Source organism: Geotrypetes seraphini, chromosome 2 (assembly GCF_902459505.1).
Source record: "Geotrypetes seraphini chromosome 2, aGeoSer1.1, whole genome shotgun sequence".
Taxonomy (NCBI): Eukaryota; Metazoa; Chordata; class Amphibia; order Gymnophiona; family Dermophiidae; genus Geotrypetes; species Geotrypetes seraphini.
In genome coordinates, this window is record NC_047085.1 from 197059223 (window position 1) to 197082891 (window position 23669).

The following is a 23669-nucleotide window of genomic DNA, read 5'->3' on the forward strand; positions in this document are numbered from 1 at the left end:
TACACCAAAAATGTCTGCATAAAATCTTATGAACATGTATAAACTAAAAACTAAAAGTGGTCACAATTAATCAAATATTAAGATATAAATAGAATCAGTTTGCATAGATAAGAACATAAAATAGAAATATAAAACAACAACATGTATTTATCTATGAATGAATTAGTCCTTTCTTGCTTTGGGCATATAAAAGGTAGCAAAATCTCACAGTTCAAATCTCTGTCATATAAAAAAAAAATATTAAAAAAAAAACATTGGATAGAACAAAACTAATTTTTATGTTATAAAATTGATGTGAATTCCAAAATTCAATTTGCATCTTTTACTTTGAATGTGTGATAAAGTGCCATAATGCATTCCACTTTTGGTGTCTTGATTGAAAATGGCCTCACTGACTGCTTTTTATGTGTTGTGTAGGTATTCTTCCTCCTCACCGTGAGTCTCATGCACTGGTGATGACGTATCGTAAGGAGCAGTACCAGGACATACTTCACGCTCTGCAAGTCATCCATGCCATCCAAGACTCTACGCCAAAAGTGAACATCCACTTGCAAATGCACCTCCTGGAAACAGGAAAGCGGTCTCACAATCTGACAAGTCCTCTGGTGGGTGCTGCCGCTGCCTCTGGCAATGCAGTCCTAGCAAGAAGGGGAAAAGGGGAAAAATACCAGTTCAAACTTTTTCCAGACTGTAATGATGGCTAGAAACACGTTAGATATTCAGAGATCTGGCTGGCTAAGTGAGGACTTATTTATATGGTTGGATCAAAGTCTTTGAAAGTGAGCAAGGAAATTAGTTATCTAAGTTCCCCTATGCAGCTAATTTTAAGCAGCCAGATTCTGTGTAGGCCTGAAAAAGTTAAATGGATATCTGTGGCTTTGACTGCTGACCTCCTAACTTGGTTATACAAAGCCTAAATCTGACTGCCAAGAGCTTCTTTCCCCATACCTGAAAATATAATTGGCTGGGATTCATCAGCTCTCAGCCTCCAGCCCAAAATTTGGGGAGAATTTGGGAGGCTATCAATCTCCCCCCCCCCCACCTAAATCCTCCAAATGTATAAATTCAATGAGATTGACAACAGCTTTCACTTCCCTTTAGGAATCCCTGACAGTAAAACTAGAAGGGGGCCACTTGCCCCCTGCGTTTTCCTTATATTCCTTCCTTCACCCAAAGAAAAAAGCAGTCTGGGAGGACTTATGCTGACATTCCCTAGTGCCCTTCCCATCTCCTAAGACCTCCCCAGCTAAGCTGGGAGAAGTTTCAAGTTTTATTAAAATTTTGATTCAATCGCAGTATCTTAATTCAAAGTGATGTATAGTTAAAAAAAAGGGAAGACCAACGTATTTTAAGTATTCCTAAAGGCAAACACATGACGAACTTATACAGGAGGAAAGTGGGAGGAACTACAATGCATATAGAAAAGAAGCACAAAGAAGGATAAAACAAAGGGTGGGATAAAAAAAGTTTCATTATTTATTTAGATGAGCTAGTGAAATCCTCATAAAATTTAGGTCTGGAAGGCCTCTTTGTATAGCCAACACTTCAGCATTCCTTTGAATCTATCGAGAGTTTTCATTCTTGAAGTAGGCTGGCAACGCGTTCCAAATTTGTGGTGCTGAAACGGAGAAGATTGTGTCTCGTGTATTTATGATTCTTAGAGATGGAACAAAAAGAAGAATTTTCTCTTCAGATCTTAGGGCTCCTTTTATCAAGGTGCGCTAGTGGGGTTAGTGCGTCGGACATTTCATCACGCGCTAACCCCTGCGGCAAGCCAAAAAACTAACGCCTCGTCAATGGAGGCGTTAGCGACTAGCACGGCAGGCAGTTTAACGCGCAGTATTCCGCGCGTTAAACCCCTACCGTACCTTGATAAAAGGAGCCCTCATTGGGTTGTATGGAATGAGATATCTTTCTAGAAATATTGGAGCTTTAGCGGATTATTTATTATTTTGAATTTATTATTTATTATTTTGAAAGTTAGTAAAACAATTTTATATGAAATTCTGTACACGATATCCTCTATTGCTTTGACAAAAACACTATGATAGTTACTTCTGGTGAAAGTCTGCACAATGCAGAATTTCTGTTGAATTGCATAGTCATGCAGAATTCTCCTTTTCCTGTGCAGAATCTCCTTTAGTGATGGTGTTGGCTTCATTGCATTATGTATCAGCAGTGAATTACACACGCTACCTGCTGCTAACCTGGAAGCCTCTCCAAAGCAGAGGAGAGGCTTCTGGGTTAGTGGCAAGCAGTTTACTTAGGGAGAATAGAGCACAGGGGAGGAGAGGAAGGAAAGATGCTGGCACAGGTGTAAGGGAGAGGTGAAAAGGAACAAAAAATGCTGATGAGGGGAGGGGTGAGAAGAAAAAAAGTTTGCTGGCACAGGGGGAGGGGGAGGGAGACATTCATGGTAAATGGAGAGGATAAAATGTTGCACATGATAATGGAGGGGAGGAAGGGAGAGATGGTGCAGGGAGGGGCTAGAAGTTTGATCCAGAGCACAAGGCAGGAAAGAGAGATGATGAACAGTGGGAAAGAGGCAGAAATGTTGGATATGGCAAAGGAAGGGAGAAAATGCATGGGAGGAAGGGTGCAAAGGAGAGAGTGAGAGAGAGAGAAAGATGTTTGACATGGGGGTGGATGAGAGGAAGGGAGAGACAGGAGGGAGATATTGGATCCAGGAGCAGAATGGAGTGATGGAGAGATGCTTGGCAATAGGAATGAGGTAAGAGAGTGCGAGAAATGCTGGACCATGGGGGAGAGCACAGGAGGGAAGAGAGGGAGCTGTCAGGCTACAGGGGTGGGGAGGGAAGGAAGAGTGAGCATATTCTAGGCTATTAGGGTGGAGGAAAGAATAATTTTAGAACCCTGAGGGGGAGGAGTGGGTGGCAAGGACAACAAAGCTAGAAGAAAAACATTTTATTTTAAATGTTTTAGATGGAATATGGATAATTAGCAGAAATATTGTTTAATTTTTGACAAACTTGCAGAATTTACTAATTCCGTTTGCTGAATTTTGATTTTTTTTTGCACAGAATTTTGACAGGAGTAGATAAATCACTGTTAGAGCAATGGTGGATACCAAGTCAGGATGGGGGGGGGCTGGTCTCTTTCTTACCATTTTTACCTTTAAGAAGGTGGGAAAGAGGATTATGGAGAGCTCTTTGTCTTCTTGCCTGCTTTTACTGTATGATAGGAGGTGCAGGGTAGCAGGGATGGGGCTGTTGAAACTGTACCTTTGGTGGGAGGGGGTGGCATAACCCCATATTTTACATTTTATCAGGGTGGGTTGGAGAGAAATTGGCTGTCTTGCATGGATTCTCCATGCAAGCCAGTTAAGTTTTAGGTAGAGTTCCCTAGTTCTTGCTGGCTAGATTTAGGTGGTTGTTCAGCTGAAAATCATTCTATCTTTGTCTAGCTAAGTTAGATGTCTTGCCCTTATTTAGAATGGAGTTGAGTTTAAAAAAAAGAAGGGAGGCTTAGGTTGACTAAATCCTATTTCCTATTTTTGTCCAGTAAATAAATTAATCTAGGAACTTAATGGATAAACTATATTTCATCCTCAAAGAAATATCAGTTGACCATTTTGTTGACATTGCAGCAGGAGCACTATTCTTATTCCTACCACTGCTTATTTCTGTTGTGCTACTAGACATATGTAGTGCTGTAAGTTTTTTCACAGATTCAGCAAAGATTTTCCTTCAGCTTTGTAACAAATCCTTTATCATGAAGTGGCTTGCATGTATTTTGAAAAGGATTAGGTCCCAATTCCTGCCCCATTCTTTCTCTGCCATTTGGAAGTCAGATGCATCTGGGGACATATTGTAGAGGCCAGAAATGATCTCCAAACATATCCAAATTTTATTATGAGCTTCACATCTTTTTATATCTTTTACATGAATCAGTGGTGTCAGCATGTGACGTAAACACAAACCATATATGGACACAGGTCACATGAAACTTTAAAGACATCAGCATTTTCCTCTATCTCTGGCTGGAGTCCAAAGGGTCAGAAAAAGCCTTGACCAGCAGAGCTTCTAATCTAAATCTGTCTGTAAATACAACTTAACAAAACAATTGAATTCACTTCACAACATCTCTGTTCAAACATACATGTCCTTGTAGTATTTTCAAAGAAGGAAAGACAAACAGGGCCTGGCTTTACAGCCTTAAACAACATATGCCTAAGGAAAATTACCAAGGTTCATGATATGTATCCCTTCAATCCCCTCTTACGTCATGAAAATGACGTCATAAATACACAGTATGAGCTGGAAGGGAGTGATACTCTAGATATGTCTCTCAAGGAGGGGTTTTTTAGGAGCTGTAATACGAATAACACAGTACATGAGCAGTCAAGACAAGAGTGCAGATAATAATAGAGATTATAACAATAAAAAGATCTTTTACCCAACCCTGCATTCAACTAAAGTGCTGATCCCAAGAATTAGATAAATCAGAGTTACATTTGAGCTCAGCAAAGAGGTCTGCTAATTTCTGAATGTCCATAGTAGGACCTATATTGTCAGAAAGAAAAGTACAACAGCATAAAATACGGGGAAGAATTTTAAAGAATTCTTAGCTAGAATCATATCTAGGGCCATACAATTTTGAAAACCATCTGAGAAGTGGAGCCTAATTGATAAGTAATACCTCTTGCAAGGTGTCCCTAGAATAGTTCACAAAGCGTTGCTGATTATAATAATTTTAACTAATCCGATCAACATTCTTATTAATAGTAATAAAGGGAATAAGGAACTCAAACCCAGCCTTAACCTGAGCTCGGGCCTTAAATTCATCTGGGACCCCTATAGCATCTATGTATACATGTGGATCAAATTTATATCAAGACAAATAAAAGGAAAAACCATGTGAATAGGAAGGATGCCTTTCAGAAAGAATATGCAGGAGCATGGTAACCTTAACTAAAGTGCACTGGCCTATCCACTGGCTGGGTAGCTTAACACGGAGCCAAAAGTCTCCATAAAGCCAGTAAATATCAAATCTGATGCAGCAACAATGGGGCATACCTCTGAGCCAAGACAGAACAATAACCTGGGGGTAAATTACCTACAAAACTACCCTGTGTCAGATTAGAAACATGACGTGTAATTACCCTTATAGATGGTAACGGCAATATCAAGCTTTTGCTGTTCTGGCAACAAAGGGTATTTAGAACACCACAGTGCACAAAGGGGATAGGTAAAATTAGAGGAGATATTGGTAAATAACCCAAAAAGGCATGGTTGGATACCAGGAGGGAGGTCCAGAGGTACGGTTCCTAGATGGGGTCTAGCTTGAGCACATATGTAACAATTACTCTTATTATGTTGATCAGCAGTGAATTTCATCCATTCTAACCAAAGGTTACGTTCTGAAAACCCTACCTCAACAGCCACAATATCTTCAAAAGTGGGATTGGCAATAGCCATCATGTCAGTAAGTTTATTGAATGTAGGGGCCAGTGGGTTTGTATTTTTTTGGGGGGCCCCCACAAAATGGCGGGAGAGGATGAGTGGAGATAGATAGATCCCGTAAGAAAACTGATGGGTCGGATAGCTTGACCCACCCTTAAACCACATGTCCATAATGTACATACCTTCATCAGTAGGTCTAGAGTTGTCAATAGTAAGAGAAAGCTTAATAATTTGTGCAGGAACACTTTTCCTATAACAGTGTCCAACCTTATGAAGGGTCATACAAGTAAGCAATGATTTACCATTTTGGTTCACTGTTTTTCAGAGTATTTTCTAGTTTATAAGCCCAGTCAGTATCAATATTCCACCCTACCGCTCCCCAGAATGTACACTTATCCCCCAACGTGAGTCAGTAACATATATATATATATATATATGTCCTTAGTTTTAGGAATCTCTGAGGACTAATGGCACAGCCTTGGGATATCAATTGATGAACAGTCCACAATGTCCCAATACTCAAAGGGGAAGGTGGAAACTTGCACACTGCTGGAATTATACCATAAGGTAGTATACTGTCTGTCTTTCTGGATTCCAATTGAAGGACAGCCTTTGCGAGGGAGTAGTCCAGCTTAATGTGTGTTCGCAAAGAGATGCCGGGGGTGCTGTTTACAGCAGAAGTGTCATTTACAGATGGGTATGGGCAGAAAGTGTCGTGGACCCAGAACACATCATCCCTGTAGACCCAGTTAGAAATGATCCATACAGGGAGAAAAACTAGCAGCAGCGGTGCCAGTAAGAGAATGATAAAGTTGGTAGAATGCTGCAATGAGATCATCATGTTGTTCCACTGGAGGAGGTGAAATCTGCGCAGGGAAGACTTGCTTCTGGGGTTTTAGGTTAACCCTCTTCAAGCGACTTGCATGGATCCAAACAGGAAACTCCTCAGTGAGTGCAGCGGGCCTGGTCACAGCGATCAGAGTAGTGGGAAGGCCAAAGGGGAAATCCGTCTGCTTCCGATCCTTGGAAAGCTTCTGGACAATCACCAGGCTGGAAAAAATGGGTAGGAATCTGTGGAGAGAAAGGAGAAGTGCAAGACATGTTTCTTTGAACAAGCCCTAATATTTCAATTAGGTTTTGGACGTATTTCTCCTGTATCAAGGGAAAATCTACCCATGGGGCGGAGAAAGGTCATCCCGTGAGAATCTCAAAGGGAGAGCAGCCAGATGTCTGTGCATACAGAAAGAGATACTTGAAAAGAGATGCTTGAAAAGCATTCCAAATATCATTCAGCAGCTGTACTCCAATGTAATCCAAATAAGAGATAGAAAACAAGAGAAACCATGTTGCCTGTACTGAATGTGGCAACATATAACAATACCAAGTCATTTACTTAGCATAGCTATGGCAAAAGAGAGACAATATTCAGTTACTTAAGGTTCTTAATTGAACAATCCAAAAGGATATGTTTTTATCGTGCTGCATATAACTTATTATGCACTTCAGAGAGACCATACTGATGTACTGAATGTATTCAGAAATGTATACTGAATGGATCATATGTAGGGAACACCACGAAATAAACGCTGTATAAAGTAAAACTTTTTCTTAAACATATAACCCTTAACTAAACTATATTCAGAATATAAAAGCTATAAGTAAAAGAACATTGCGCAGTTAGGCTAGTAAGAAGTGGAAAAAGAGCTCTAGAAATGGCCAATATTATGTATCCTGGGGTACCCACTAAACTAAAACAAGTAGACATGACACAGACAAAACAAAGTTTTAAGCGTGGAGCTATTACTCCATCTGTCAAATGTGCAGGGCTGAATTTAACTCTGCAAATAAACACATTGATATAAAAAAACCAAAACTACAAATAATGTATATCATAACCATCTCATATTTGGAAAAAGGCATAAAGCTAATGTCTCTTTGGAGCGTCTCTATCTCTGCAGTGATAAAGAGGATCCGTGGAAAACATTAGAAATATCTGTGCCAAAACTGATCTGGGATGGCTATGTATAAATCCGGACAAAACATTCTAAATTAGCAACATCCTAATTTCAGCTAAAACAATAGAAAGGAATTGTATTTTCCAATTTATTTTCAATTCACAACTGTGCCAGCTGTAATTATCGAGCTATATATATCTGTATCAAGGAGCAAAAGGTCAAGAATGAAAATATCACTAGCAAGAAGTTAAAATGTCGAGCGAGCACTACGATAACCAATACCATGATATTGGGCAATGAATAAGGGAGAGCTAGCAGCTGGTATCCAGGGTTTCCCCTCTTTGCACCAAAGTCCGTCCAAAAGGGCGGCTTTGGGCACCTGCCAAACGCCAGGCATCAAGTTCAGAGGGGGGGTAACAAAGGACTGAAGCTGTGAAAAAAAAAAAAGAAGAAGAGAATCCTGTTCACCCGTGAGACCCAGGAGCCCATTTAAAAGAAGGGCTTGTACATCGTGAAGAGTGTGAAGGGTAGTGGGGTGACCAAGGGTCAGAGGAGTAACCATCTCTACCACCATAGCACATGCAGCCAGGGAACTTGAACAGGAGTGACTATAAAAAAAAAGGCAACAGAGCGTAACTTACCGCCATGTTCTCCCTTCATGGTGTTACAATGGTCCCAAACAAAGAGATAAAACATGTGGGCATAAGCAGGAAAACCCAAACCTGAGCTAGAAACCAAAGCACATTTTATGAGTCCATCTGATAAGAGCAGTCATTTCAGAAACCAGGGTCTGTCTCAAAATCTGGTCATAGAAGGAACAAGCAGAGATCCATTGGCGGCAGTGACCAATCATATCAAGAAAAGTAAGCATGTCTTTCTTGGTAGCTGGGCGGGGCAGACCCAGAACAGCAGCAGTGCGGAAAGTGCAGATTTTCCTCTGACCATGAGACAGGACAAAACCCAGGTATTTCACTTCAGATTTACAGACAACCATTATAAAAGGTGCAAACTATCAGACTGACAGGTCTCCTGAATTATGGAACACAAAAAGATGTACAAAATAAGGATAGGACCATGAGGGGCAGTGCATGACTGTAGAATAGCCCGAAGGACAATGAAGTCAACATAGCCCTGGGGCATTCCACACTAGGTATACTGTTGCTTAAAGGTGAAGGCAAAAAAAAAGCTGAAAAGCCTCACCAACAGGGACAAAAATAAAACATTCTTTAGGACAATGACAGAAAAAAAACATTGGCTGCCAGTGGAATGGGGGAGAGGAAGAAACATAAGAAAACAGCCCTAAAATCTAGGACGAAACGGGGAATGCCATCAGCTTTGACAACAAGAGCGATGGGCGTATTGTAAGAAGAGATGGTGGTTTTGATAATGCTGGAGAAAAGATAAGTGATAAGCAGAATGAGTAACTTCAAAGAAACACTATAGGGGGGTCAGTGTAAGCCCAAACTGAGAAGTCTGGGGGAAGGGGCAAAAGCATTCATGCACAGACCCTGATAATGAAAGCAAAGAACAGATTAGCTTTGCTCTGCACAAGAAAGAAAGCCTCTAAAACGGAATTTTTTCTTGTTTCTTTTTTTTTTTTTATGATCCAGCACAGAACACAAAGGAAGCAGCCGTAGAAGAAACGCACAAAATTAGTCAGGATCAAAAGGAAGACAAGAAATTGTGCTTGTGTACAAACTACAAGGGAAAGATCTTAGACTGATTCAAACAGCGCTTTCAATTCATTCCACATAACAGCACATCCTACCTCAGTATTAAACATTGGTGGAGTTGAAGGAAAAATGTCATACACACACAGCCGTACAAGTCTCATTTGTCTAGGAGTATCCTAAGTACCTTATGACTCATTACAAAACCAATATAACAATGCAAAAATATTCGCTTATCTTACCTTATAAGCGAGGTACAGTAATAAGAGACAATAAAATCTTATACTCTATAAAAGTTTTAACCTTACAAATGACAGAGTGGGCAGGGGGGTTCTATAAATAATTTCATTCTTCCCGAAAGAATGGCAGCTGCTTATATTCACGAGGGGCGCTTACCGAAAGTACCCCGAGATTTTTCCCAAAAAACTCCATAATAGAACCCAAAGCTTGAACTTAAAATAAAGGGTGGGTTCAGGTCACCACTACCTAGTGAGTATTAAAGAACAGAAAAAATTCAGAAATACTCACAAAATACTGGTGATATCATCTGCCCATCCCGGACGAGCCCCCAACTGAAAAGGATTAAGTCCCAATTCCTGCCCCATTCTTTCTCTGCCATTTGGAAGTCAGATGCATCTGGGGACATATTGTAGAGGCCAGAAATGATCTCCAAACATATCCAAATTTTATTATGAGCTTCACATCTTTTTATATCTTTTACATGAATCAGTGTTGTCAGCATGTGACGTAAACACAAACCATATATGGACACAGGTCACATGAAACTTTAAAGACATCAGCATTTTCCTCTATCTCTGGCTGGAGTCCAAAGGGTCAGAAAAAGCCTTGACCAGCAGAGCTTCTAATCTAAATCTGTCTGTAAATAGGCTTAACAAAACAATTGAATTCACTTCACAACATCTCTGTTCAAACATACATGTCCTTGTAGTATTTTCAAAGAAGGAAAGACAAACAGGGCCTGGCTTTACAGCCTTAAACAACATATGCCTAAGGAAAATTACCAAGGTTCATGATATGTGTCCCTTCATATTTGATCAGAAATGACGATTTAAAAGGTTAATAGTTCCTCATGCAATTGTATAAATGGCAGCTTTTTTGTCTTGTATCGCAGGATCCAGAAGATGAAGCATTTTTGGCCATTACTAAAGCTATGGAGGAAATGGTGGACAATGATGTGGACTGCTATTGGCTTAGTAGGAGTTTTGTGCGCCTGCTGAATACCAAATACAGGGATTCGCTGCCACAGCTGGTAAGACATCCCTATAGTACTATGTGGTAAGGTGTTGGGTAGAAACATAGAAGATGACGGCAGATAAGGGCCATAGCCCATCAGGTCTGCCCACTTCACTGACCCATCCCCAAGTCTACTATCCTAGGGATCCCACTCCTGGTGACAGGTTCCCTTGGCTTAACCCTCTAAGGCAGGGATGTCAAAGTCCCTCCTAGAGGGGCGCAATCCAGTCGGGTTTTCAGGATTTCCCCAATGAATATGCATGAGATCTATTTGCAAGCACTGCTTTCATTGTATGCTAATAGATCTCATGCATATTCATTGGGGAAATCCTGAAAACCTGACTGGATTGCGGCCCTCGAGGACCGACTTTGACACCTGTGCTCTAAGGGATCCCACATGGGCATCCCATTTGCTCTTAAATTCTTGCTGTTTGCCTCGATGAATAGGAAATTAGATATAAGGGATACTCGGGATTTGTAGTGCAGCCAATGTGCAGGAAGGTAGATGGCAGTAGTCTGTGAAATAGTAAGGCTGCAAGACCATGGAACAACTTGCAGCAGGGTTGGAGAAAAGAAGTGTTATTCTGTTGTACTGTCACAGGGAGCTAAAAAGGAAGTTGATGAGGAATGGAAAGACGATGGCTCAAATTATGTCCTTCCCCCCACCATCCACTGGATAACTATTTTCCAGTACAATAGGTGAGATATTCAAGACAAGTGGGTTATCCCAAATGGCTGCAAGCCATTTGCAGAAGGAATCCACTCCAGATTTTTTCTCTGACCCTCCTGTACTTCACTGAGAGCTCTACTGCATCTAATCTAATCCACAATTTATTAATTGCACTATACCAAAAAGGTTCAAGGTGATTTTACATTCAAAGGGGTCATAAAATGTGTTTTATTTAATTTGTTTTCCCCAAGGAGCTCAGAACGGGTTACAGGTTAGCATATATAATATACAATTAACAGGTTACAATTTACTATAGTTACGGTACAAGTTTTTCATACAAGATTTTTATCCTAACATAAGAATTGCTGCTGCTGGGTCAGACCAGTGGTCCATCATACCCAGCAGTCCGCTCCCACGGCGGCTCTTAGGTCAAAAACCAGTGCCCTAACTGAGTCTAGCCTTACCTGGTTCAGCAGGAACTTGTCTAACTTTGTCTTGAATCCCTGGAGGGTGTTTTCCCCTATAACAGCCTCTGGAAGAGCGTTCCAGATTTCTACCAATCTCTGGGTGAAGAAGAACTTCCTTATGTTTGTACGGAATCTATCCTCTTTTAACTTTAGAGAGTGCCCTCTCGTTCTCTCTACCTTGGAGAGGGTGAACAACCTGTCTTTATCTACTAAGTCTATTCCCTTCATTATCTTGAATATTTCGATCATGTCCCTTCTGTCTCCTCTTTTCAAGAGAGAAGAGGCCCAGTTTCTCTAATCTCTCACTGTATGGCAACTCCTTCAGCCTCTTAACCATTTTAGTCGCTCTTCTTTGAACTCTTTCGAGTAGTATTTTGTCCTTCTTCATGTACAGCGACCAGCGCTGGATGCAGTATTCTAGGTTGGGGTGTACCGTGGCCCGGTATAGCAGCATGATAACCTTCTCCAATCTGTTTGTGATCCCCTTCTTAATCATTCCTAACATTCTGTTTGCCCTTTTTGCCGCCACTGCCACAATACATACTAGGATCTAATACCAGTATACATAATATACAGTTTACAGGTTGAATTTGCCATAGTTACAGTTCAAAATGTTTCAATACAAGTTTTATCCTAATGTGTTTATGGCTGTCCTAGCTCAGTCATTGAAAATGTGCTCCCGATGTGCGAGTAGGAGATCGACTTCGGGCGGCTGTGTGTTGTGTAGTTGCGCTTCATCGGCTGATGTGATCCACACCATGGTTTCTATCCCAGCTATGTGGGAGGAATGGCAGGCATGTAGGAGGAGATTTTCGTGGGCTCCGCTTTGCCTTCCTTGGAATGCACGTCGGCAGCTGCCATCTTTGAAGTGTTCTTATAGAAAAATCAGGGATATCAATTGTCAAAAAAAGGAAGTCAGAAAGGAATTTAAATACAACAAAAAGCTGACTTCGATAGAAGAAACTGTCTACAGAGAGTGATCAATTAAATATATAAAATGCTCAGAGACATGAAACTCTGAAGGGAAGGCTGCTAAACTTCCCTACAATAAGAGTTCACTTTCCAGTCATTGCAACTTCATAAATCAATGATCACGCTGTAAGACACAAAGAACAATTTGTATAAATTTCAAAATTCTTGTAATCCTTCAAGTATATTGATAGTGATAATCTTCTCTTCATTTATCAAAAAAAGCCATCACTATGTTAATTAGATGTATTAATGCTCACTTAGCTTTTAAGCTTAGTTTGAGGAGTCCCAACGTGGCCGCATTTCGATCTCTGCTTCAGGAGACCCAACGTAGGTTTTCAAAAAGCTTAGTGCTGTAAGTTGTAATAGTTCTTTAAACTTCGTGATGTACGGTCACATCGCTGCTGGATCTCAATGTAGCCCAGTAAAAGCGCTCGCATACATTTGTACCAATTAACCTGCATATACACTTGTTCTGGTAAAATATGTACACATAGACCAAAATCTTGTCCCCAGGATTGCTCTCCTCGCTATAGTGAGTAAAAATATGCACAAGATAGGTTAGTGCAGTGATTCCCAAATTTCCACTGCATGCAAATCTATCTCTTGAATGTTCATTATGGTTATCCTGAAAACCTAACTGGCTGGGATGCTTCCAGGACTAAATTTGTAAACCCATTACTGAAGGTAAAGCCCTACTCTTATTCAGAGAAATACTTTGGGAAATTACTCACTCTATGTCCAAGGCTATCAATTTTTTTAATCTGAGTTATTGTCCAGACTGTGGTATGCAAGTGTTCATTGCACGCAAGTCTTTTGCAGTCTGTAGTTTGAAAAGCCCAGTCTCAGCTTGTCAATAGATAAAAGTAGCATTTTTGGAGTGTTGATATTAATCTACTTTGAGCTTGCAAAATTTCATTTCATTGTTTTTTAATCCTGGAGCAGTGAGTAGTCAGTTGTATATGAATGTTTCCTTTTTTATTTCCTCTTCCAATTCTTCCACAGCCAAAGGTGTTGGAGCACTACTTGAACCTTGAAGACAGCCGACTTCTGTGCCACCTGAAGATGTGCTCTGCATTAAGCAGGTTGCCTTATGATCTCTGGTTCAACAGATGTTTTGCAGGATGCTTACCTGAGTCTAGCTTACAGAGGCAAGTGCTCTTTTTAATACTCATTTTTATTAAGTCTAAAAACTGTGCTATTTGTTATTTACTTTATCTGTCATCACACTTTTTATTTCTCCTTGGATATGTAGAAATGCAGTGCTCTTTTTATTAGAGGGAAAAGGAATAGAAGCACTGAGGTACAGCGGAGAATGAAATGTCTCCTTAGCCCCCAAGCACTGGGATAGATGTGATGGATTTTACCCCTACTTTGTATCCCATCTAAACTCTCTTCATCTCGGTCATAATACAGTATTATCTCGTTATAACGGACTTCAAGGGACCTGGAAAGAAAGTCTGTTATATCCAGAGTTGCATTTTTTAAAAACTTTATTTAGGTCAACTTGAAACAACGTACAATCAATGAACAACAATCACTGCACAAGCATATCAGCAACATCAAGAACAAAACTCAGCAAAACATTCATATGGCACGAAATGATTGCAAAACCAGAACACTAAAAGGTGTTCTAAAGCATTATGTCGTACTGTACTAGAAAGAAAAATACTCTGTCATTTTCTTCTGGGTTTCATTTTGATACTATATCACCAGCACACCACGCGCCTTGTAGGCGGAGCCTGCATGTCCATTATAGCTGAACAAAACTACAGCTAAAAGCGGCTCTGGGGACCAGATTGGTTGACCATTATATCCGAAAGTCTGTTATATGCGAGTCCACTATAAGCGATAATTTACTGCATGTTTATAAAGAAGCATGGCCGGGACCAGCAGACCTCGTCCGCTATAGACGAGATTCTGTTATAAGCGAGTCTGTTATAAAGAGATTATACGGTAGCGATAGCATGCATCAGGGATTCCTTCTGGAATCTTGCAATCATGAGCCCTAAATTTGGCCACCAGGTGGCACCATCCCACAGTGATTGAGGCACCTTCCCCATCCGCAGAGGAGTACAGTTATACTTCATCTCAACTCGATGCACCAATAACTGCAACTAGGGTTGCCAGATTTTCCAATCGCAAAATCTGGACTCCCAGGCCTGCCCCGCCTCCTGCTGCCTGCTCTTGGGCAGGGAGGAGGTCCGCGCTTGCACTCGACATCATCGCATGGCATCCGCGGACTTCCTGCCCGACGCAATTTGAGGAGGCTTTTCAAAACCTGGACAAAGTGCCGGGTTTTGAAAAGCTGTCCGACCCCCCAAAATGTCCGCAAAAGGAGAACATGTCCAGGGAAATCTGGACATCTGGTAACCCTAACTGCAACCCTCCTCAGCAAGAACTAGAAGGAGCATAATGGAGGCTTCTAGTCTAGGTAAAACCATCCCCACCCCACCCACCCCCTTCAAGGAATTGTGAACGCTGTCTCCACAGTATTCCTAACCCTGGCTGACCAAAGGATCTTAGTCCTGACTTAGAAATCAAATCTAGTTCTCTGCAGGAGTAGAAGTGTAGGACTACTTCTGGGCCAGCCCAAGATAATTAGGTTATAAATACAGCATTTTGCCATTGCACACATTAAACTGCAGATCCAGCATCCTAACCAAGTTTCAAGTTTTATTAGTGCTTGATAAATCACTTATTGAATATCTAAGCGATGTACAATTCAAATATAATAGAAAGACAAATACAATGACTTTAAATAAAAACATACTGGGTTAACATACATGAATTATGAGGATTGGGGGGGGAAAGTTACACTGTGTTTGTAGAAGAAAAAATACATTAAAGGGAAAATAACTCAAGGAAGGGTAAAAAAAATAAAACAAAATTGTAGGATGCCAAGCCTAGGGACAAAAAATTCTATGTCTGGGGGTCATATATTAAAAGCATCCTTGACTCCTTTCAGTTTATTCCCTAATCACCCTGTTTCCCCATGTAAGCATGTCTTCTGGTGTAGTCATCTATAGATACTGTAAGTAATCTAGCATTGATAGCGGAGTCCTTGCTTTCTTTCTTTCACAAATCTTTGTCTTCTCCTAAATAGATCACCTTTTCAAAACAAATTTTGTTTTTTGTGCCTGTGGATAAAGTTCAGGTCAGTGGTTCACATCTCAGTTCTTCTGGTTCATTCCTACATTATAGGCAAATAAGGAAGTGGATATCCTTAAAACTGGACTGAGGACAGGATTAAGAATCACCGGATTAAGATGAATTTGGTGAAAATTTGTTTATAACGAAGAATAAATTTAACTTTACATCTCATGAATTATAATTAGGGTTTAAGTGTTTTGATTCACCTGCCAGAACTTCTCTTGAACAATAGTTGAAGCTGTGGACCATTAGACCTCCCCCATCCTAAAAAAGAAAAAGCAAAAACCCTTCCTTTTTTAAATTCTAAATTATTCAATTCTGATTACTGTATTTTTTGCTCCATAAGATACACTTCCCCCCCCCCAAAGTGGGTGAAAATAAGGATGTGTCTTATGGAGCGAATACACCCCCCTCCTCCGGTACCTTTTTTAGTTGCGCTTTATCGGCAGGCGCTTTCTGTGCTCCTGCCCTTCCCTCCGTACACTGCTGCCTCCTGATGTCTTCCTTTAGCTGCAGAGCGGTGCTGAAGGAAGGCACGAGCTTTTCGCGGCCGCTGCACTTTATCAGCAGGAGCTTTCCGTGCTCCTGCCCTTCCCTCTGTAAACCGATGCTTCCTGATAACTTCCTAGCTACAGAGCAGTGCAGAAGGCAGGTGCAAGCTTTTCGCGGCCTGCCAAGTCCTGCGCTGCACTCGGTATAGTTTCCGTCAGTTCTCGCGGGATGAGAAGCTATTCAGAGAGCAGCACAGGATCAGGCAGGCCGTGAAAAGCTCACGCCTGTCTTCTGCACCGCTCTGCAGCTGAAGGAAGCTATCAGGAGGCATCAGTTTACAGAGGGAAGGGCAGGAGCACGGAAAGCTCCTGCCTATAAAGCGCAATTAAAAAAAGGTACCTGGGGGGGGGGGGAATGGTAGATACTGTGGTGGAAGAGACTGCCAATGATACTGTGCTGGGGGGGGGGTGGACGAGACCGCCAATGATATTGTGTCAGCAGCGCACCAGTTGCTTTTCAAAAACATATGTTGGCTTGTTCCAGCTACAAGTCACTGACACCTGGCAGCATTGGATCTCCTAAAGCACAGGGCCCCAGTGGTCTCTCCAATATTTTTTACTTTGTAACAAAAAAAAGTTGTTTTAAGAGGCTATACTCTTACTTGAGCATTTTTGTGATGAGTTTCTACTGTTACTTTACTATTGCAGCCTAATCCCTGGTAAATAGACCCCTTTTTTCATACAGACAAGAACCCAGTGTCAAGTATAATGGGGAGCATTTCCTGAATTTTAAAGGGTGAGAAACTTTAGGGCTGCAGCAAAAAGGGGCCTTTGCATCCCCTTAGGTGGGTCTTTCCCATACTCTAAGGCAGGGGTGTCCAATGTCGGTCCTCGAGGGCCGCAGTCCAGTCGGGTTTTCAGGATTTCCCCAATGAATATGCATGAGATCTATGTGCTTGCACTGCTTTCAATGCATATTCATTAGGGAAATCCTGAAAACCCGACTGGACTGCAGCCCTCGAGGACCGACATTGGACACCCCTGCTCTAAGGTCACTTTGCCATGGCTGGAAAATGGCTGTTTTTTCATATTCTGATTTAGTGGCTCCTGGACCGTGAAGCACAGGATCTATACGACCTGCAGCTGGTTAGAAGTCAGAAGGCTCTTGGCCTAGAAATCCTGGGTGAGAGGTTCTTGGAAGATCTCTAGAGCTAGCCTCAGGCTATAGCACTGCAGCTCCCCCAATCCCATAGCAGCAGAGCCTCTTCACTTGGAAGAGATTTCCCAAAGATATCCCATGCCTTGATTCTTATTTTGGCAGGCCCCTCCTTCATCAGATGTAAGCTGGCAGTACTCACTGTTCTGTTGCTATGTCTGGGTGGCTAGTCCATTACAGGACTGGCCCCTACCAAATCCAAATGGTCTTGTTCTGAGTGTTTTGGACTTGGATGAAATTTTGGTTGAAAATGTGGTATAAAGATAGACATCATGGTGGTCTGGGCGCCCCAATGCCTGCCTGCCTATCAGCCCCTAGACCTGCCTGGCTACCTACCTGCCTGCCACTAGGCCTGCCTGCCCTGTCCTACCACTAGACCAGGGGTAGGGAACTCCGGTCCTCGAGAGCCATATTCCAGTCGGGTTTTCAGGATTTCCCCAATGAATATGCATGAGATCTATTTGCATGCACTGCTTTCAATGCATATTCATTGGGGAAATCCTGAAAACCCGACTGGAATACGGCTCTCGAGGACCGGAGTTCCCTACCCCTGCACTAGACCATCAGAGGGGGGACAGGGCAGGGTGGTGGGACAGAGTACACCATTTGGTTCAGAAGTTTTTTGTTGGCTTTTCCTCCTCTAAATCTAGGGTGCGTCTTATGGAGTGAAAAATACGGTAGAATGAAAAGCATTATTTATGTATTTGGTTTTTTATCCAGTCCTCCCCAAAGAACTCAGAAAGGGTTATTTATTTTTTTTAGTATTTATATACCACTTATAGCCTAAGTGGTTTACAATCAAGTACTCAAACATTTTCCCCTATCTGTCCCAGTGGAGTTTAAGTGACTTGCCCAGGGTCAGAAGGGGCAGCGTGGGATTTGAACCCATAACCTCAGGGTACTGAGGCTGTATTTCTAACCATTGTGCCACACACTCCCCCCTATGTCCTTCCTACAATCTACTTCCTTAATGAATTTGCCTTCTTCAGTATATAGTCATGGGAATACTTCAGCACAACATGTTTAGAGGGCTGGATAGCCAAGCAGTGACAATGTTAGCGCTAGAAGCTATCTAGATTATTAGAGGGGTTTATGGTCATACCAGGAAAATATGGGTCACTAGAAGGCGCTAAGAAGCAATTTTTATACTTATCTAGCCAAGATTTTGACATGCTAAAGAGGAAGAGAGACTTTTCTGGATAAGGAGAAATATTGCAAGGAACTGCATATCATAGTCTGCATTTGGGATCTATTCTGAACAATATGGAGACAATAACTGGGCACATTGCATGGACTGTTTGATTTCACTGCACAACAAAGTTTTTGCTTCCTGAACACTGCTGGGTGTTTCTTATAGAATTTTGGGTGCTGATCATGAATATTACATCAAAAATTACCCATCACGTACCATTTCAGAGAAATCTTCAATTTTGTCGTGATTTTTTCTTATATTTGGATGCAAACAATTTTTTCTCCCATAAGTGTCTTATCAACAACGGTTTGTGCCGCCTGGGTATGTCCATGCATAAAATCTAGCCAGGTTGGAAGCTGTTTTATGGAAGATGACATCCTGGGCATGTCTGGGCAGGTCTGAACGAGCTTGCGCTGTCTCACCATGCTATAATGGTGGCTTCCATACACCGATCCTGCTCATTTGGTTAATATAGATAGTCCGTGTGTGTATATAGTATCAGTATAGTAAAGTATAGTAGCTGTAGCAATATAACAGTAAGTAAGCTTGATGCTATAGACGTTTTGGTGTCGGGCAATATGTCTCGTCGGTGTCGTAACAGCCGCGACACATTCTGCTATATCTGTGGGGAATATACACTTACGCCTCAGAGACGTTCGATGACTGCCCTTGTAAAGAAAGCCTATCATCTGTATTTTGGCTGCAAAATAGGTGATCAAGACAAGCAATGGGCGCCTCACATTTGCTGTGCGACATGTGCTGTTAGTCTGAGAGCCTGGCTCAGAGGTACTCGAAAGACGATGCCATTTGCTGTTCCGATGATATGGCGAGAACAGAAAGACCATGTGACGGACTGTTATTTCTGTTTGACTAATGTGTCTGGTTTCTCTGCCAAAAACAAGAAGTCAATTGAATATCCTAATCTGCCTTCAGCAATGAGACCCATGCCACATGATGACAGTCTTCCAGTTCCGAAACCACCAGAGGATTGGACCTTAGAAGAACCAGATGAAGAAACTGCAGTGCAGGGTTCTAACAGTGACATTGACCCGGATTTTGAACCATCCTCATCAGGCGATCCACATCTGATAACACAGTCCGAATTGAACGATTTGGTCAGAGATTTGGGTCTGTCAAAAGCAAAAGCTGAGCTGCTAGGTTCGAGACTGCAGGAATGGTGTTTGCTATCACCAGGTACGAAAATTTCTGTGTTTCGAGACCGGCATCATGATATAACCAAATTTTTTGCACAAGTCGACAGTCTCTGTTTCTGTTGTGACATTGAAGGATTGTTCTCGGTCTTTGGTTGTGATCACAACCCGGAAGAGTGGCGTCTTTTCATTGATTCGTCAATGTTAAGCCTGAAAGCTGTTCTGTTGCACAATGGCAACGTTTATCCTTCAGTACCTGTTGGCTATGCAGCACATATGAAAGAAACATATGAGAATATGGAAATGTTACTAAAGTATGTCCAGTATACCAGGTATAACTCGAATATCTGTGGAGACCTCAAAGTCGTTGCTCTGTTACTAGGACTGCAGCTTGGCTATACAAAGTACTGCTGTTTCATCTGCGAATGGGACAGCCGAGACAGAGAGTCGCACTATTCTAGAAAGAACTGGCCACTCCGTAAAAAGTTAGTTCCAGGACAGAAAAATGTAGCACATGAATCGCTTGTTGACCCGACAAAGATATTTTTGCCTCCTCTTCACATTAAACTGGGACTCATGAAGAATTTTGTGAAAGCAATGAACAAGGAAGGGGAAGGTTTTCGTTATTTAAGACAGATGTTCCCAAGAATAACTGATGCCAAGATCAAAGAGGGTATTTTTGTTGGCCCCCAGATCAGACATGTTATGAGTGACAAGCGATTTGAAGATCTGTTAGTTGGGCCGGAAAAAATTGGCTGGAAAGCCTTGAAAGACGTTGTTGACAATTTTTTGGGCAATTACAGAGCCCCAAACTACATTCAGCTGGTAGACAAACTTCTCAAAGCATACAAGAGAATGAAGTGCAATATGTCACTCAAGATTCATTTCCTCCATTCACACTTGGACTTCTTCCCCGCAAATCTCGGTGCTGTGAGTGACGAGCACGGTGAAAGGTTTCATCAAGACATAGCTACGATGGAGAAACGATACCAGGGCAATTGGAATCCGTCAATGCTTGCCGACTATTGTTGGATGCTACAACGTGATGCACCAGACACTGAATATAAAAGAAACTCGGGAGCAAAACACTTTTAATTCTGTTTCATTTAGTCGCTTGTGCGAAACGTAAACTTGACTATATATTTTATTGTCAGTAAACATAAAAATGTCTATTTCTCATAGTTCTTACGTGATGCAGTAAAACCAAAACCATATTTGAGCATACCAAGTTGGTACCTGTCATAATCACCAAAAACTTTTCAGGAATCAAGACTTAACCAAAAAATTGTTGTGCAGTGTTTTATTTGCTGTCATTTACTGCTTTGAGCTGTTACTATGTCATATTGCAGGTAATTTTATAAAATCATTTCCCACATTCCCATATGCACAAGAATGGTCTTTTATGAAATTGTGACTAATGTATGTCGGTGATAATGCACAGGGATAGAATTTTAGCAGAGGTTAAATGGCCTTCACAAGTACCTACATAATTGAGTTCCAAAACTTATTACCATATATACTCGAACACAAACCGAGGTAACCTTTTTCCTCCCCCCCAAAAAAAAGAAAGTGGGGAAAAAGAGGTTGACTTGAATATTAACCGATGGGTCAGTGTGGTGAGCCATCTACAAAGACTAGAAGTCCTTATTGTAAATTTTAATACATTTATTAACTGCTGTCCTTCTCTCTTCTCTCCCAATGACTGATACTGCTGTCTTTTCCTTCCACCAAGACTGGTGCTTTTGTCTTTTACTTTCCCCCCACCCTCGATGACCAGCACTAGTGTCCTCCCCTCCCATCCTTCCAATGCCATCTGTTTAATTTTTCCCCATCGCCATGACCATCGCTGTGCTGCTGTCCCCCGGAGAGTGAGACAATTTCAAAGAAAATGGTTAAAATCTAAATTAATTGCAGATAAAGAAATATGGCAAAAGGAGGAAGGAAATTACTAATTAAAAATAAAAGAGAAACGAAAGGCCTACTATTCAATTCAGGTTGGCACTACTAACATGAACACCCAAAAATTGTTTAACTTGATAAATAAGGTGTTTGATATGACAAATTTACAAGTATCTTACAAGTACTGACTTCAAACGACTTGGCAACATTCTTTAGTTCTAAAATCATGAGTCTGCGAACCTCATGCCCACCAAGCCTAGGAAGTATAAAAAATTATTCTGCAAATTCAGAAGATGAAGTTTCAGTTGACCTTATATGGTCCACTTTTGACAACCCAGATTGGACAGCTGTCTCCAAATTATTTTCCAGATATTCTAACCCCCTCTTCTACAAAGCCGGACTGCAACAACCCTGAAGCCCTTTAAATCTCTATGGGCTTCGGGGCCGTTACCGCGCAGCAGTCGCTAGCGTGACTTTGTAGAAGGGGTAAATTTTATTGCATGTTGGACTCTTGCCCTGCTAGTCTTATGTCCTGTGCACCTCCGGAATTTAAAATGAAAGATTACCGACTCTTTAGATAAAGGTATTTTTCTGCCAAGAAGAGGGTAACATAATTATTACACCTATTATTAAAAACAATAAGGAATCAATTTCTCTACCCTCAAACTATAGACCGATAGTGTCCATCCCTTTCTTCACAAAGATCATGGATGGGATGGTGCAAATTCAATTAATAAAATATCTAGAATCCCATTCTTTGTTACACGATTCTCAATCAGGTTTTAGATCCCACTATAGTACAGAGACAGTATTAGCTACTTTATTGGATTATTTGAACAGCCTTCTAAGCAAGGGTAGCAATGCGCTGGTACTTCAGTTTGATCTGAGTAGCACTTTCGCTTTAGTAGACCACCGCAAACTGTTGGAACTTTTGGATTCTTTAGGAATCCATGATAAAGTACTCTTATGGTTTAGGATTCCTTGAATCAAGACTTTATCGGGTTAAATTTAAGGATACATTCTCAGCTATTTGGAAAAACCTGTATGGAGTCCCATAGGGCTCCTCACTTTCTCCTACACTTTTTAATGTGTATCATCTTTCATTAGGCCATTGGATGAGCAACTTGGGTCTGGGGTTGTTTAGCTATGCTAACGATATCACAATAGTCATCCCATGCTGAAAACGCTATCCAACAGTACTCAACTTATTGAGTCTGTGTTAAATGCGATGGAATCCTGGATGCAGGAATTCAAATTGAAGTTAAACCAGGAAAAACCAAAATTCTTCCTTGTGTCATCACAAAATATCATTTTTAAACCAATAATTAAGATCAATTCAATGTCATACACAATAAGCCTTACAATGTCATCTCATCCAGGCGTTGATAGCTTGCAATTCCCCTTGTCTCTTTCCATCCGCTCTTGGTTCTCCGAGATCCTCCCAGTACCAAGAGCGGATGGAAAGAGACAAGGGGAATTGCAAGCTATCAACACCTGGATGAGACGATGGTGCGAAGAAGAAGGCTTTGACTTCGTGCGCAACTGGACGGCGTTCTGGGGAAAAAGCAAGTTCTACAGAAAGGATGGACTACACCTCGACAAGGAAGGAGCAAGAGTATTGGCAGGCAACATGAAGAAGGCCATCGAGAAGGCTTTAAACTAATAAATAGGGGAAAGCCGACAGTCGACCACCAGTCGATGGCATGGATGACAGGATGCCCCGATGAAGAAACCATGGGCTACTACTCATACACAGGAGGGGACGACCTCACAGCAAATAAGGAAGACAAGGCAGGAAGGGCCAACTCAGACACAGGAGGGGATGACCGTACAGCAAACAAGGGAGACAACACTGGAGCGGTTAAGGATACCGTGAAAGAAACAGTAGAGACAGTAAAAAGTAGAAAGTCCAAAAAGGTAACACGAAGAGAACTCAAATGTATGTATACGAATGCTAGAAGTCTAGGAAACAAAATGGGGGAACTAGAGACAATAGCAAGACATGATAAGTTGGAAATCATTTGCATAACAGAAACATGGTGGAATGAAGAAAACAAATGGGACACAGTACTACAGGGATACAAACTATATAGAAGAGATCGAGTAGGGCAGAAAGGTGGAGGTATTGCCCTATATGTTCAGGAAGGAGTAGAATCTGT

The 23669-nt window shown here is 41.4% G+C and overlaps 1 protein-coding gene across 6 annotated transcripts in view; it reads left to right on the forward strand.

The window, feature by feature from the left end:
• Positions 1–23669, forward strand: part of TBC1D7 (TBC1 domain family member 7) — a 42706-nt gene that overhangs the window by 14177 nt on the left and 4860 nt on the right. For all 6 annotated transcript variants that reach the window (XM_033934642.1, XM_033934643.1, XM_033934640.1 and 3 more), the window contains exons 4-6: positions 418–605; positions 10181–10318; positions 13414–13559. In XM_033934642.1, the coding sequence (XP_033790533.1) occupies positions 418–605; positions 10181–10318; positions 13414–13559 (472 nt within the window). The remainder of the gene's footprint in view (positions 1–417; positions 606–10180; positions 10319–13413; positions 13560–23669) is intronic.